Source organism: Rattus rattus, chromosome 17, assembly GCF_011064425.1.
Source record: "Rattus rattus isolate New Zealand chromosome 17, Rrattus_CSIRO_v1, whole genome shotgun sequence".
In the NCBI taxonomy this organism is placed as follows: Eukaryota; Metazoa; Chordata; class Mammalia; order Rodentia; family Muridae; genus Rattus; species Rattus rattus.
The window spans coordinates 13,998,894-14,015,414 of NC_046170.1; the positions used below are offsets into that span (position 1 = coordinate 13,998,894).

Sequence of the window (16,521 nt, forward strand, 5' to 3'; positions counted from 1 at the left end):
TAAATTTTCTCCAGTGCCAATGTGTTCGAAATGCTTCCCCACTTTTTCTTCCATTAGTTTGAGTGTATCTGGTTTGATGTGGAGGTCCTTGATCCACTTGAACTTAAGCTTTGTACAGGGTGATAAACATGGATCAATCTGCATTCTTCTACATGTTGTCCTCCAGTTGAACCAGCACCATTTGCTGAAAATGCTATATTTTTTCCATTGGATGGTTTTGGCTCCTTTGTCAAAAAATCAAGTGACCATAGGTGTGTGGGTTCATTTCTGGGTCTTCAATTCTATTCCATTTGTCTATCTGTCTGTCTCTGTACCAATACCATGCAGTTTTTATCACTATTGCCCTGTAATACTGCTTTTGAGTTCAGGGATAGTGATTCCCCCTAAAGTCCTTTTATTGTTGAGAATACTTTTAGCTATCCTGGGTTTTTTGTTATTCCAGATGAATTTGCAAATTGTTCTGTCTAACTCTTTGAAGAATTGGGTTGGTATTTTGATGGGGATTGCATTGAATCTGTAGATCGCTTTTCGTAATATGGCCATTTTTACTATATTAATCCTGCCAATCCATGAGCATGGGAAATCTTTCCATCTTCTGAGGTCTTCTTCAATTTCTTTCTTCAGAGGCTTGAAGTTATTATTGTACAGATCTTTTACTTGCTTGGTTAAAGTCACACCGAGGTACTTTATATTATTTGGGACTATTATGACGGGTGTCGTTTCCCTAATTTCTTTCTCAGCTTGTTTCTCTTTTGTGTAGAGGAAGGCTACTGATTTATTTGAGTTAATTTTATACCCAGCCACTTTGCTGAAGTTGTTTATCAGCTTTAGTAGTTCTCTGGTGGAACTTTGGGATCACTTAAATATACTATCATATCATCTGCAAATAGTGATATTTTGACTTCTTCTTTTTCCAATCTGTATGCCCTTGATCTCCTTTTTTGTTGTCTGATTGCTCTGGCTAGAACTTCAAGAAGATATTGAATAAGTAGGGAGAGAGTGGGCAGCCTTGTCTAGTCCCTGATTTCAAGTTTCTCTCCATTTAGTTTAATGTTAGCGACTAGTTTGCTGTATATGGCCTTTACTATGTTTAGGTATGGGCCTTGAATTCCTATTCTTTCCAGGACTTTTATCATGAAGGGGTGCTGAATTTTGTCAAATGCTTTCTCAGCATCTAATGAAATGATCATGTGGTTTTGTTCTTTCAGTTTGTTTATATAATGGATCACATTGATGGTTTTCCATATATTAAACCATCCCTGCATGCCTGGGATGAAGCCTACTTGATCTTGGTGGATGATTGTTTTGATGTGCTCTTGGATTCGGTTTGCCAGAATTTTATTGAGTATTTTTGTGTCGATATTCATAAGGGAAATTGGTCTGAAGTTCTCTTTCTTTGTTGTGTCTTTGTGTGGTTTAGGTATAAGAGTAATTGTGGCTTCATAAAAGGAATTCAGTAGTGCTCCATCTGTTTCAATTTTGTGCAATAGTTTGGATAGTATTGGTATGAGGTCTTCTATGAAGGTCTGATAGAATTCTGCACTAAACCTGTCGGTGGACCTGGGGCTCATTTTGGTTGGGGACCTTTAATGACTGCTTCTATTTCCTTAGGGAGTTATGGGGTTGTTTAAATGGTTTATCTGTTCCTGATTTAACTTTTGGTACCTGGTATCTGTCTAAGAAATTGTCCATTTCCTGCAGATTTTCAAGTTTTGTTGAATATAGGCTTTTGTAGTAGGATCTGATGATTTTTTTTTAATTTCCTCTGATTCTGTAGTTATGTCTCCCTTTTCATTTCTGATTTTGTTAATTTGGACACACTCTCTGTGTCCTCTTGTTAGTCTGGCTAAGGGTTTATCTATCTTGTTGATTTTCTCAAAGAACCAACTTTTGGTTGTCTTGATTCTTTCTATGCTCCTTTTTGTTTCTACTTGGTTGATTTCAGCTCTGAGTTTGATTATTTCCTGCCTTCTACTCCTCCTGGGTGTATTTGCTTCTTTTTGTTCTAGAGCTTTTAGGTGTGCTGTCAAGCTGGTGACATATGCTCTCTCCTGTTTCTTTCTGCAGGCACTCAGAGCTATGAGTTTTCCTCTTAGCACAGCTTTCATTGTGTCCCATAAGTTTGGGTATGTTGTACCTTCATTGTCATTAAATTCTAAGAAGTCTTTAATTTCTTTCTTTATTTCTTCCTTGACCAGGTTATCATTGAGTAGAGCATTGTTCAACTTCCACGTATATGTGGGCGTTCTTCCCTTATTGTTATTGAAGACCAGCTTTAGGCCGTGATGATCTGATAGGACGCATGGGGATTATTTCTATCTTTCTGTATCTGTCGAGGCCTGTTTTTTGACCAATTATATGGTCAGTGTTGAAGAAAGTACCATGAGATGCTGAGAAGAATGTATATCTTTTTGCTTTAGGATAGAATGTTCTATAAATATCTATTAAGTCCATTTGGTTCATGACTTCTCTTAGTCTGTCTATGTCTCTGTTTAATTTCTGTTTCCATGACCTGTCCATTGATGAGAGTGGGGTGTTGAAATCTCCCACTATTATTGTGTGAGGTACAATATGTGTTTTGAGCTTTAGTAAGGTTTCTTTTACGTATGTGGGTGCCCTTGTATTTGGGGCATAGATATTTAGGATTGAGAGTTCATCTTGGTGGATTTTTCCTTTGATGAATATAAAGTGTCCTTCCTTATCTTTTTTGATGACTTTTAGTTGAAAATTGATTTTATTTGATATTAGAATGGCTACTCCAGCTTGCTTTTTCTGACCATTTGCTTGGAAAGTTGTTTTCCAGCCTTTCACTTGAGAGTAGTGTCTGTCTTGTCTCTGAGGTGTGTTTCCTGGAAGCAGAATGCAGGGTCCCTCATAGCATATCCAGTTTGTTAATCTATGTCTTTTTTTTTTTTTTTTTTTCGAGCTGGGGACTGAACCTAGGGCCTTTGCGCTTGCTAGGGCAAGCGCCCACCACTGAGCTAAATCCCAACCCCCAATCTATGTCTTTTTCATTGGGGAGTTGAGACCATTGATGTTGAGAGATATTAAGGAATAGTGATTATTGCTTCCTGTTATATTCATATTTGGATGTGAGATTTTTTTTTGTGCTTTTCTTCTCTTTGTTTTGTTGCCAAGACGATTAGTTTCTTGCTTTTTCTAGGGTGTAACTTGCCTCCTTATGTTGGGCTTTACCATTTATTATCCTTTGTAGCGCTGGATTTGTAGAAAGATATTGTGTAAATTTGGTTTTGTCGGGAATATCTTGGTTTCTCCATCTATGTTAATTGAGAGTTTTGCAGGATACAGTAACCTGGGCTGGCATTTGTGTTCTCTTAGGGTCTGTATGACATCTGTCCAGGATCTTTTTGTCTTTCATAGTCTCTGACAAGAAGTCTGGTGTGATTCTGATAGGTCTGCCTTTATATGTTACTTGACCTTTTTCCCTTACTGCTTTTAATATTCTTTCTTTATTTTGTGCATTTGGTGTTTTGACTATTATGTGACGGGAGGAGTTTCTTTTCTGGTCCAATCTATTTGGAGTTCTGTAGGCTTCTTGGACACTTATGGGCATCTCTTTCATTAGGTTAGGGAAGTTTTCTACTATGATTTTGTTGAAGATATTTACTGGTCCTTTGAGCTGTATGTCTTCACTCTCTTCTATACCTATTATCCTTAGGTTTGATCTTCTCATTGAGTCCTGGATTTCCTGTATGTTTTGGACCAATAGCTTTTTCCATTTTACATTATCTTTGACAGTTTTGTCAATGATTTCTATGGAATCTTCTGCTCCTGAGATTCTCTCTTCTATCTCTTGTATTCTGTTGGTGATGCTTGTATCTACAGCTCCTTGTCTCTTCCTTTTGGTTTTCTATATCCAGGGTTGTTTCCCTGTGTTCTTTCTTCATTGCTTCTATTTCCATTTTTAATTCGTTCAACTATTTGATTGTGTTTTCCTGGAATTTTTTCAGGGATTTTTGTGATTCCTCTCTATAGGCTTCTACTTGTTTATTTATGTTTTCCTGCATTTCTCTAAGGGAGTTCTTCATGTCTTTCTTGAAGTCCTCCAGCATCATGATCAAATATGATTTTGAAACTAGATCTTGCTTTTCTGGTGTGTTTGGATATTCAGTGTTTGCTTTGGTGGGAGAATTGGGCTCCGATGATGTCATGTAGTCTTCGTTTCTGTTGCTTAGGTTCCTGCGCTTGCCCCTCGCCATCAGATTATCTCTGGTGTTACTTTGTTCTGCTATTTCTGACAGTGGCTAGACTGTCCTATAAGCCTGTGTGTCAGGAGTGCTGTAGACCTGTTTTCCTGTTTTCTTTCAGCCAGTTATGGGAACAGAGTGTTCTGCTTTCGGGCGTGTAGTTTTTCCTTTCTACAGGTCTTCAGCTGTTCCTGTGGGCCTGTGTCTTGAGTTCACCAGGCAGGTCACTTGGAGCAGAAAAGTTGGTCTTACCTGTGGTCCCGAGGTTCAAGTTTGCTCATGGGGTCTTGCTTATGGAGGACCTGCGCCGCTCTTTCCAGGAGCCCCTGTGCACCAGGGTCCCAGATGGCGTTTGGTGTTTTCCTCTGGAGTCAGAAATGTTGGCAGAGTGTAGTCTCTTCTGGCTTCCCAGGCCTATCTGCCTCTCTGAAGGTTTAGCTCTCCCTCCCATGGGATTTGGGTGCAGAGAACTGTTGGTCTGGTCCCTTCAGGTTCCGGCGGTGTCTCAGGCGCAGGGGACCTGCAGCTCCAGTGCCCCTGTCTACCGGTTCCCAGAGGCCTTATCGTGCTTTAACTTTTTAAATGTTTCTGTTGCCTGAATTTTACAGTAATTCCATAATCACTTGGAAAACAACATTTTCTAAATGTTGCATTATATATAATTTCCAAAAAATACAGAGAAACTGAATCAAGACCAAGGATTCAGAAGCAAATGTATCACAGGGTTTTTTGGTTTTTTTTTTTTTTCTTTTTTTTGAGCTGGGGACCAAACCCAGGGCCTTAGCGCCATAGGCAAGCGCTCTACCACTGAACTAAATCCCCAACCCCACACAGGGTTTTTTTTTAAGATTTACTTATTTATTTTATGTATGAGTGCTCTAAATGTATGTACACCTGCAGACTAGAAGAGGGCATCAGATCTCATTACAGATGGTTGTGAGCCACCATGTGGTTGCCGAGACTTGAAGTCAGGACCTGTGGAAGAGCAGTCTGTGCTCTTAACCACTGAGCCATCTCTCCAGCCTGTATCACAGTTTTTTCTATGAGGCTTAAATAAAATTTTACTTTTAAAACTAAAATGCTGGCTCTACCTATACAAAATATATATTAAAGTAATATATGTTACTTTAATTCTAGATTGTATAAATTTACTAAAAATTCCTGTTGTAAACTATTAGTTTACATTGGAAATTGTGAATAGCATGATTTACAGAACTTTGTAAAATCAAGAGTCTCCATTCAAATTCACATGTTCATTGATCATTAATACACATTGTATGGGACTTAAAAAGATGACAGCAGAGATCTATTCATTCTACAAAGAGCACTGATCAGACCAAGGAAACACGTCTGTCTGGGTGAAACAGTGACTCTACTGGGGTCACTTAGAGGGCCATAGGTGAGGGGTTGACTACCTGGAGCATGTGTGACACAGTTCTACTCCAGCACCAAATAGCCCACCCACGATAGGGAATGCTTCAGCTAAGCTGCACCACTGAAGCCCCTGCACATAGCTCTGCTCGCTCTAGGGTCCCTCTCCCTGGCAGTTTTTCCCCTTTTGTAACTTTCAAGATCCTCCTGACCTTTGTAAGTTGCATTCACTTCCTGAGTCTTATGAGTCTCCTCCAAGGAAGAGTGCTTGGGTTCTGAGAGGATAGCTGCACACCTCAAGCATTGCTCCAGTAACTTAAACTGCAAGGCAGGGTGGGTAACAGTGGAAAGAGGGAGGAGGGACAGACATGAAACACCACACAAAAGAGCTCAGAGTGTTTCTCCTCTCAACCCGGTGATCCCAGAAATCTACATCTACTGTCATTTCTCCTAGTGCTGATTTTAACTGAGTGTCTTGTCTGTCACAGCAATCAGCAAGCCTTTTTACTGGAGAACGTCCCGTGCAATAATGCGAGCTGTGAGGAAGTGCACCGGATGTTTAAAGTCTACTGGGACCTAGCAGGCCTGAATCTAATCAAAGACGCCATGGTTGCCACCTTTTTTGACATTTATGAAGATGTGAGTCCAGAGCTGTCCCGTGTTTAACTGCCATGTTAAACTCTCATGTTCTCTCACTGTAGCTTCATGTTTTTCTTACCAGAACGTGGAGTTAGAATGAAAGTAGATGAATCATTAACAAAAATCTCTTAATGTTAAGTGTGGGTGTGGTCTGGCTAATGATAGTACTAGTTATCTCTGTAGTTGATTATGGAAATGTTATCCCTTTTTATGCTTATTTGGAATAAACAGCCACACAAGTGTGCTTTAAGAGTAGCAAGTCTACATGTTCAGCAGCTGACCAAGAGCAGAGTCAACAGGTAACTGCACAGAGACTGGTTCGCCTACACTCGTGAACTAGAACAAGGCATCTCGGCTGCCCTTTATTTCTAGGGCTCCATCTCTGGCTGCCAAATAACCTGGTGGAAGGCTCTGTCAGTAGCTGGCATCCACCTTAATAGAGAAAACTTGAGCTCTGTGTAGAAGAAGGAAGAGATGCTCCAGTGCATAAAGTCAGTTTATCCGCAGCCCTGCTGCAGGACAGGCAGTTCACTGTGGAAGGAGCCCATTAGGACGCTCTGCCCTCAGCGGCCTTGCCCTGCTCTTGTTCTTGGGGTAAGAGGCTTGACTCAATGGCGACTCATGGATATCTCATTCCCTCTGCTCTGCCTAGGCCAGATTTCGTTGCCTTTCATTTTTCATTAGCAGTCTCAATCATAAAAGTAATTGGTAGAAATATCACAAGGGGAAAACCAACAAAATTGCCTACAAATCAATTTTTTAATTTCTGTACATCAAAAAATATAACAAATGAAATTTCAAATTGTTTTTAAATATGGGAAATAGAATGCTTCAAGTAAGTGAAATACTTCATATCCTTATTGTAAAAGTCTTCGTGGAAACTGCTGCACCAGCTTCTGTGGCTAATAGAAAATAGAGTATAGTCAGTGTGCGGAAAACTACGTTGCTAGGGTTCACACGTGACAAACAAGTAGCGTGGTGAGTGCAGAAGAACGTCAGCCGGAAGAGAATGTGCGGGAGGGGAAGGGTGGAGCCAGGACTGCAAGGGCTGCACAGGTAACTTGGCTGTATTTGCAGAGGGTCTGAAAATTCCTGCGCAGAGTAGTGAGCTGACGCAGCCTGTAAAAAGCACGCGCTGTACAAGCCTGGGAACCTGAGGTGGAGCCCAAGCCTGCTGTGGGAAGAGCGCATCAGTTCCTCGACTTCACATTGCCCACCCCACCCCACACACAGTAATGAATGAAAGTCGAAGGCTGGGCGTGCAGAGGCTGGTGGATCTTCCTCAGGCCGGGGCTAACCTGATCTATAAACTTGGCTATATATAGTTTCAGGTCAGCCAAGGCTACATAGTGAGCCCTTGTCTCAAAACGAATGAAGAGTCGCAGTTGATGGACATTCGAGCAGAAGGGAATGTACCAGATGCTAACAAGCATTTCCCAGGACTGATTTCCTTTTCATTACTGTTTAAGTTGTGTGTACATGTTTCAGTACGCTTATTTCAAACAGCAGCCTGCAAAGGCACGTCCTTAAACAGTAAACGTGTTAATCAACTGTGCGAGTGGCAAGCTAGCTGAGAGAATTGACTTAAAAGTTCAGAGGGTTTCAGCCAGAGTCACTAGATCTGCTTCTTTTGGCCAGTGTAGCACAGTGCATCATGGGAGGAGCACATGGTGGAGGAGGCAGTCTATAATTAGAGAGACAGGAAGATGCTAAAGTCACAATATCTCTTCAGGAACACCAGGAACACACCACAAGTAAGCCCTGCCTCCAGAAGTCCTACCACCTCCCACATGCTGCCAGCCAAGTCTTTAACACGGAAACCTTTGGATAGCAATGACTCACACCACAGCACAAGTCACATGGTGCTCTTTTCCCTTCCCCAAAGCTTTTCTTACAATGTCTGCTTTTGCAGGGGATCTTGGACATTATAGTCCTCAGTAAAGGATACACCAAGAGTGATGTTGCCATCCACACACTCAAAAATAACTTTGAAGCAGATGCGTATTTTGTTAAAGTCATTGGTGAGTATTTTAGATGTCCACATTCCTCGTGTTTCCCTCCCTCCTCCCTCTTTCTCTCTCCTTCTACTCATTCCATGGTCGCCCCATTCTCACACACACATACACACACACACACACACACACACACACACACACACACACAGCTCTCCCAATACTCACTCCCTTTCCCTCTGCGTTAGTATTCTGCCCAGGATGCAGAAAAGCATGTATACCACATGCATGCCTGGTGCTATAGGAGGTCAGGAGAGAGGGTTGGATTGTCTTGAACTAGGGTTACAGAGTGTTGTGAGCCACTATGTTGGTGTTGGGAACAGAACCCTGGTCCTTTAAGAACAAGTGCTTGTAACCACTGAGCTGTCTCTCCAACCCTGAGACGACCAGTTTTTGTTCTTTTTTTTTTTTTCTCTCTTCCCCTAAGTGCATTGGTATTTTTGCCTGCATCCATGTATGTGTGAAATGTCAGGTCCCCTGGAAGTAAAGTTTCAAACATGTGGGTGATGGGAAGTGAACCTGGGGCATCTAAAAGAGCAGTCTGTACTCTGAAAACTACAAAGCCATTTCTCCAGCCCTGAGATGACTGTTGTATCTCTCCTGAATTCACTGTTTCCTCTTCCTTATCCCTCCTTGCACACATTTTTATATTACTTATATACTTTTTGTATCAAATTTTTACCTGTGACCATTAGAGTCCATTGGTAACTTTCGTCAAATGACCCTGCTTTGCCATCATTCCTTCTACATTTCTTACATTTGTTTATTATATTGTGTGTGTGGCTACCTGATGTATGTATGTGTGCTTGATGCACATAGGAACCTCAGAGGTCAAAAGAGGGATTAGATCCTCTGAAACTGGACTTACAGACAACCCCAGGCCCTCTTCAGAAGCATCCAGTAGTCTCAAGTGCTGAGCTGTGTGCACACCGTCCTGCATTCATAAGCTGGCACGCAGATGTGTGCATGCACATCTAGTCATGTATATGATAAAGCTGTGGACTCCTGCCACTACGTCTATTCCTCACACAACACGGGACCTCCAAGCTTTTCTAGTCTCTCCATGTGCATCTTCTGTAGCAATGAGAATTTGGGCTCTCATTTCCCTGTTGTTTCTTTACTGCAACCAGTTGCCTGCAGGTGCCTGTCCCACTGGCAGCTGTGCTCATAAAAGCCTGTGTGTTTTATTGTGTGTATGCCTGCATTCTCTGGAAAGACTTCAAATACTGCCTGTGTTTAATCATATTTCTACATGATTGTTTTTATGTGGAAATGAATGTTGCACTGAAGCCTCATTGGACTTACTGATTCTCGGAAGATTTTGGTTTTTTTAATAGTTTTTGGGGGAAATTTTTCTTTACTGACAACCATTCCCAAGGAGGAACAGTTTTATTTCTTTCTGTTTCTCTTATGCCCATGCCTTTTGTGTCCATTTTGTGCTAGCTACATGGAGTAGGTGTGGTTATCTGTGCCTTCTTTCTGTCACAAGCATCATGTTCTCACCAGTGGGCATGTGAGCTGTACAAGAACTTCTCCTCATGTCATATTTAAAACGTTCACTTTCATCCTCTTCCCTGAGGATTTTGTCAGTTAGTTTAAAGATAGCTATTTTGTTTTTGCTACTTATAGTTGGTCTCTGACCTCTACACATGCACCATTGTCACAAATGCATCCATAACCACACACATCAACATACACAGATTTTAAATTTTTAAAAATAATTTTTAAAGATACATAGGCACATGGTGAACAGAAATTTGGTTTGCTCAGAAATCGAGCTGGTTCCTGTTTGAGATCCTGAGTCAGTGGATGCAACAATAGACTTGGGGCCAGGAAGAGGGGTGAGATCTTGTTTTTAATGTCAGCAGTAACAGTAATAATAGGCTGTTCTTTGTCTTTCCAGTTCTTAGCGGTCTATGTTCTAGTGACTGTCCTCGTAAGATAACAGTAAGTAAATTTAATTCATCACAAGTACTTCTGGGAAAGTTTTTTTCCGTGGTTAAGAGCATTTACTACTCTTGCAGAGGACCCATGTTTAGTTCTCAGTGCCTATACGGAAGTTAGCAGCCATCTGTACTCCATTTCTAGGGATCTGGCTCGTGGATTGCTCAGGAATGGTACACACATGGTGCGCATACATACATGCAGGCAAGCACTCATATGTATAAAATTGATAAGCTTAGCAACATTCTCTTCAGGATAAATAAATGCACACAAAATAGTCATAATAGGTTACATAATAGTTATAACTCAGTTGTTATTAGTGTCTCTAGTCATTAAACTACCCGTATACTCAAGTAAATTGCTAGAATTTGGTACATAAAAAGTTATTACTATACAACTAAGAATGTAGCTTAATTAGCAGAAGGCTTTCTAACTAGCACAGGCCTTGAGTTTGACCTTCATCATAAAGCCAGGCCTGGCTATATGTGTCTGTAATCCCAGTACATAGTAGGTAAAGACAGGGGGCTCAGAAATTCAAGATCATCTTCAGGTAGATAGCAAGTTTAAGGCCAGCCTATGGTAAGGAGACTGGATCTTAAAACAAGACAAAACAATAAACAGACTTTTTTATGAGGATCACTACCTGTATGATATACTGCATTGCTTCACACTTGGTTTTTTTTATTAGATGAGTCCAATAGAGCACAGCCCTAAAGAGCAGTGCTGCTCAACTGTGTATACGTGATAGAGAGCACAGAAGCAAGCACATGCACATGTGTGCATAGGGAGCACAGAAGCAAGCACATGCACATGTGTGCATAGAGAGCACAGAAGCAAACACACGCACGTGTGCAGAGAGAGCACAGAAGCAAGCACACACACATGTGCAGAGAGAGGGGCAGCACACAGGGAAGTCTGAGGACAACCTCCACAGTCTGGTTGGAAAGCTGGTCTCTTGTGTTTGCCACTCTACCACACACTCCAGGCTGCCTGGCCCCCATGCTTCTAGGGATTCTCCTGCCTCTCACTGCATCCGGCTATTACAGGAGTCTGAACTCAGGTCTTAAGGCTTGCAAGGCTTTCACAGTCTCCCCACCCCCAACCCCCCAAAAAAACCATTACCCACCATTTACTTTAACAGAAAACAGAGCCTAAGCATCAGGGAAGTTACATTTTCCCAAGTCTTGGGGTCAGTGGGAAATTTTAACACAAAACTAGATGTTTTGATTAGTCTCAAATCCTTTGAAGCCATTTAAAGCACTACAATGCCAATTCTTTTATGTGTAGTTGAGAAACTTCCTATAGTTGAGACATCTGACTGTACTTGGGAGCAATGACTTTGAAGTAGTGAGACAGCAGGGTTGGCAAGAAGAGAGAGGCTGGTTTTCAATGAACGGAGAACTCTAAAGCTGAGGGATTCTTCACACAGCCTCAACTGAGGCAGAGAGGCCAGGGCTTCTCTGTGCCTACTCACTCAGATACTACACTCAGACATGGGACACGACTCCCTTTAGCTGAGAAGAGCTGCCAGTTAGGATCCAGTGTGAACTAGCAGTGGCCAACACTTGGGACAGTCTAGGAAGTACGCATTTAGTCCTGCAATGCAGGCATAAATGACGTATCACTACATCCTCTGACAATACCACAGCATCTCTGGAAGCTAAGGGACGGACACATAGATTCAACAGAACGTTTAAACTTTAAAAATAAGTTAGTGGGGGTTGGGGATTTAGCTCAGTGGTAGAGCGCTTGCCTAAGAAGCACAAGGCCCTGGGTTTGGTTCCCAGCTCTGGGGGAAAAAAAAAAATAAGTTAATGGGGAAGCTTGGAGTAGAGGCTGCTGCCAAATTCCCAGCAAGTCTGTAATTAACAAGTGCTTGAGAAATTCTTGACTTGTCATCAGTAGAGTCTACATTCTTAAGAATGCAAAGGATATATCAGGGATTAGAGCACAGGAGAGACTCCTCATCCTCATCCTCCTCTTCTCCTCCTCCTCTCCTCCTCTTCTTTTTCTCCTCCCCTTCTTCCTTCTTCTCTCCCTATGCCTTTCCCTCTCTCCCTCTCCTCCCTCTTCCTTCCCCCTCCTTCTTCATTGTTCTCTCCTCTTTCTCTCTCATCACTCCTCCATTACCATCTCCTCCACCTCCTCCTTCCCCTGTTTTTCTTCCTCTTTCTTTCCTTCCCTCACCTCTCCTCTCAATAATGTCTCATATACTTAGGCTGGCCTTGAACCTCTGATCTTCCAGTCTCCAGTGTCTGTGTGCTGGGATTACAGGTACGTACCACCATGCTGTTTGTGTGGTGCCAGGAATCAAATCCAGGACTGTCTGCATAGTGGGCAAACATTCACCAACTAACTACAGCCCCAGCTCAAGCTTTCTCCTTCATTTTTGAAAAACAGCTTTTCTAAGATCACTACAATTTTATTTTGTAGTAATTATTCAAACAAAATTTTCTCCAGCACTCATCTTTTAACAGGATGTTCATTACAATCTACCGGTTATGTCCCTTTTCATTAGAGTTGATTTCATAGAGAGGAAATACGCCATCTGATTTAAAATTGAAAGACTGTTGTACAGATGGAATTGAGATAAACTATAGTCTGATTAGGCTCTGTAAGTTTCTCAGGAAAAGCTGGAAAGTCACACCTCTAAAATACAAGATAGAATGAAGACTCACTTGATTGTGATTATTATAAACAAATTGTCATTTATTTATATTACTAAGAAACTGTAGCATTTATCCAGTTTAGTACATATAACATGGTGGGTGTGGTGGTGTATACCTTTAGTTCTAGCACTTGGAAGGTGAGGACAGGCAGATCTGAGTACAAGACCAGCCTGGTCTACATAATGAGTTCCAGGACAGCCAGGGCTATGTAGAGAGACCCTGTCTCAAAAATCCAAAAAAAAAAAAAAAAAAGAGAGAGAGAGAGCGAGAGAGAGAAAGAAAAGACGACAAGGAAGGAGGGCAAGGATAAAACTGTCATGTTTGAGGCGAGGTCTGAGACTTTCTTGGCACTGGTAGTCAAACCGGGAGTAGTTCAGTGACTTCTCTAGCACAACCTGCATCCCTCTCTGAAACTCACGCCATTTAGTTCTAGGCACAACCAGAATAGTAAAGACAAGTTTGTTTAAAATATTCACCTTTATAAAGTAGAGACATTCGATCCTTAAAATACTTCGTTAAAATTCTGAACTTTATAAATGCAACCGTCAAGTAATATAAGGTATTGGGAATTTTGCACTGGAGCCAGTGAGATAGCCTGGCATGGAAAGCCTGGTCCAGACATTTGCTAGATCACACGGTAAAGCAGAACCAGCTCCTGAAGGTTGTCCTCTGATCTCCACACATACTCTGTTGCACCCAAATACACACACACACACACACACACACACACACACACACACACACACACACACACGCCATTTTAATAATTTTCTACTAAGGAGGTTTAATTTGAGCTAGTATTGTAGAAATGTTCTCTTAAGTAGCGAACAATTATTTAAGCTATTTAGTTGTGTACATAACTGTACGTGGCTACTGGTAGACTCCTGCGTTCTGGCAGATCTGCATGTATAAGTAGACAGCACTAAAGTTGGACTTATTGAGCTATTTTTAAAAGACATGGGTTGGGGATTTAGCTCAGTGGTAGAGCCCTTGCCTAGGAAGCGCAAGGCCCTGGGTTCGGTCCCCAGCTCCGAAAAAAAAGAACCAAAAAAAAAAAAAAAAAGAGTAGCAAGTGTTCTTAAAAGACATGAAAGTGGTGTGAAGTTTCGGAGCTGGGAGGGAAGAACCAGGTTGGATATGATCAAAATACTGTATATAAATTATGAAATTCTCAAATAATAAATAAATATTCTTTGGGGTTTTTTTAACTATATAATAAATTTTCCTGAAATGAAATAATTCACTTACTTCCCAAGACCAACTATTCCCTTTCTTCCTGCAGCCCTTTGGAGTGAATCAGCCTGGACCTTATATCATGTACACAACAGTAGATGCAAATGGGTATCTGAAAAATGGCTCAGGTAAGACCACAGCATCTCAGTCATCTTCCTTCAGTATACAGGCAAGCTGCCTCATACGTCACAATATGAATACAATTTTCTTTTATTGCACTTTTCTGAAGATGTATATAAACAAATTTCAAGAGATTTCAGGACAAAAATATTAACATTTATTTCTTCATGTATTACTATTATGATGAACCAAACCCAGTTTCCTTATTTTTCAGCTGAAATAACAGAAATTGAGAGGTAATTTGAGTTATCTTAAAGATTGAAATGATAAGTCATATAAATTAAGCTCAGTTTAGGAGAAGTAAAGGTTAGTAATCCAATGGACAGTACCATCTAAACCAATCCTACATTTTCAAATGTGGAACAGGAAGTCTAAGATTTAGAAAGAGGTTTTGATGCATGTTTATAGAAGTATAAGTTACTTGTACATTGCAGCAAACCTTGTGATGAAATTCCGTTAGGACAAAAAGGAAACTGAGTAAAGGTTGTGTCCATGTGACCAGTGCCCAGTTACAGTAGCTCCAACTGCCTGCATGCAGAATACGTCCTGACAGTGTTCTTTCCTAAATCCTAGGTTCTCGCCCATGAGGTAGTATAAGCAGGCTGGCTGTACTAACAGTATAGTGGACAGTCTTGTAGTATATAATGGTCTTACATGAATTAAATGTACTACGGTGAGTTTATTTCTTAGTTTACTATAAGCAGTTAAGAATTCATTGTACTGGGTACGGTAGCACATGCCTTTCATCTCAGTATTCAGGGGGTAAAGGCAGGCAGGGGGGTCCAAGTCATCCAGGGCCCTGCAAAGAAATGCCATCGCTACAAAAGGAAAGGAAAGGAAGAAAAAGAATTCAACATATAAGCATTCTGTAAACAAAAATATCCCAAAACTTTTATGGAAAATTCTGACAAGAATATTATACTCAAATATTTTGATATATCACTACAATAAAATCATTTTATTCTTAATTTGTACACATACTATATTTTTATTGTCTGTCAATTATTTCTTAAGTTCTTTCTTAAGATATAAATAGTAAGTAAAATGTTCAAACTCATTTATTTGACAGTGCTGGTAAATTCAGTCATGCTAACTATGCTCAAACCCAAAACTTATCTCCTCTGGTAAATTACCAGTGAGACTCAGATGTACACGTTAGCAGCTTAAATGCACTTCCACTTCAAAAAATATTCATTTCACACCAGCAAAAGGTTATTTTCTCAGGATTGTGTTATTTTAAAATGTGAAATCTACTTATCACAGCTATACACCAATATCTTAAGGTCCTGTATTATCCCACATTTTTCTTTAACTCATATGCTATATATAATTTATATACCTGTTCACAAAGCGGCTCTGATTTCTTTGGGCTGTCTGTCTGTTATGGAACTACCATAGCTGTGCTGTCCGGCCTGTGCTGTGCTGTGTCTTCAGTGCACTGAACCAGTGCAACAATAACCACTGAGGGGAGCAGAGAGGAAGCACATATGATAATGACCCAGACATAGCAAGAAAGCTGAGGGCAGGAATGCAGCGTCAGTCGGCAGAAATGCACTAGCAAGCTGGCACTGGCACAAGTGCAGTGCACGAGCACAGTTTGGGGTGGCCACCCAGCTTCACAATGCGATATTTAACTACCAACAGCACAAGCAGAGCCATGAGAACATGCTTGGTGTGCTGCCTAGAAAGTACCATGTGTACTGCAACGCAGGCTGCAAACCACTGTCCATAACCCTGTGGTACACCGAGGCTGTCCCCACAAATACAAATGACACTGAGCTCCTTCCTGTTGTCCTCCCCATCACATCGGGGTGGCTTCTGCTTCTGCCTAGTGTAAAGTAAGAGGAAATGTGGGATATTTGTCTTTCAAAGACAGGCTTACTTCCTATGATAAGATTATCTTCACTTATTTCTACTTGACTGCAAGTTAACTCCATGGCTGGAAGATATTCTGCTGTGTGTAAATAGCATATTTTCTTTATCCATTCCCTCTGTTGTCGGACATTTTGGTTGGTTTAGCTCTTGTGAAAAGATCTGTAGTAAACATTTATACTCAGTAAGCAACTCTGTGATGTATTGACTTAAAGTTCTTTGTATAAATAAATGCCCAGGAGTGCTAGACCCAGGCTATATATACTGTAGCTTTAGTTTTTGAGGGATCTCCATACTGATTGCCATAGTGGCTGGACGAGTTACATTTCCACCAACAGCCTAAGGGTTCTCTTTGTCCACATCGTCAGCAGAGCACCGGTTGTTTTCTCTTGTGTCATGACATGATTTGCTGGTGTAGTGGTCTTGAGTTTGCAGTCGTTGTCTTTTAGAGCT

At 41.1% G+C, this 16,521-nt stretch overlaps 1 protein-coding gene across 1 annotated transcript in view; it reads left to right on the forward strand.

Moving 5' to 3' along the window:
* Positions 1–14,350, forward strand: part of LOC116886614 (lon protease homolog 2, peroxisomal-like) — a 60,379-nt gene extending 46,029 nt beyond the window's left edge. Inside the window, exons 11-14 of the mRNA XM_032888123.1 lie at positions 6,034–6,218; positions 8,131–8,239; positions 10,134–10,177; positions 14,126–14,350. Of these exons, the coding sequence (XP_032744014.1) occupies positions 6,034–6,218; positions 8,131–8,239; positions 10,134–10,177; positions 14,126–14,350 (563 nt within the window). The remainder of the gene's footprint in view (positions 1–6,033; positions 6,219–8,130; positions 8,240–10,133; positions 10,178–14,125) is intronic.
* The last annotated feature ends 2,171 nt before the right edge of the window (positions 14,351–16,521 follow it).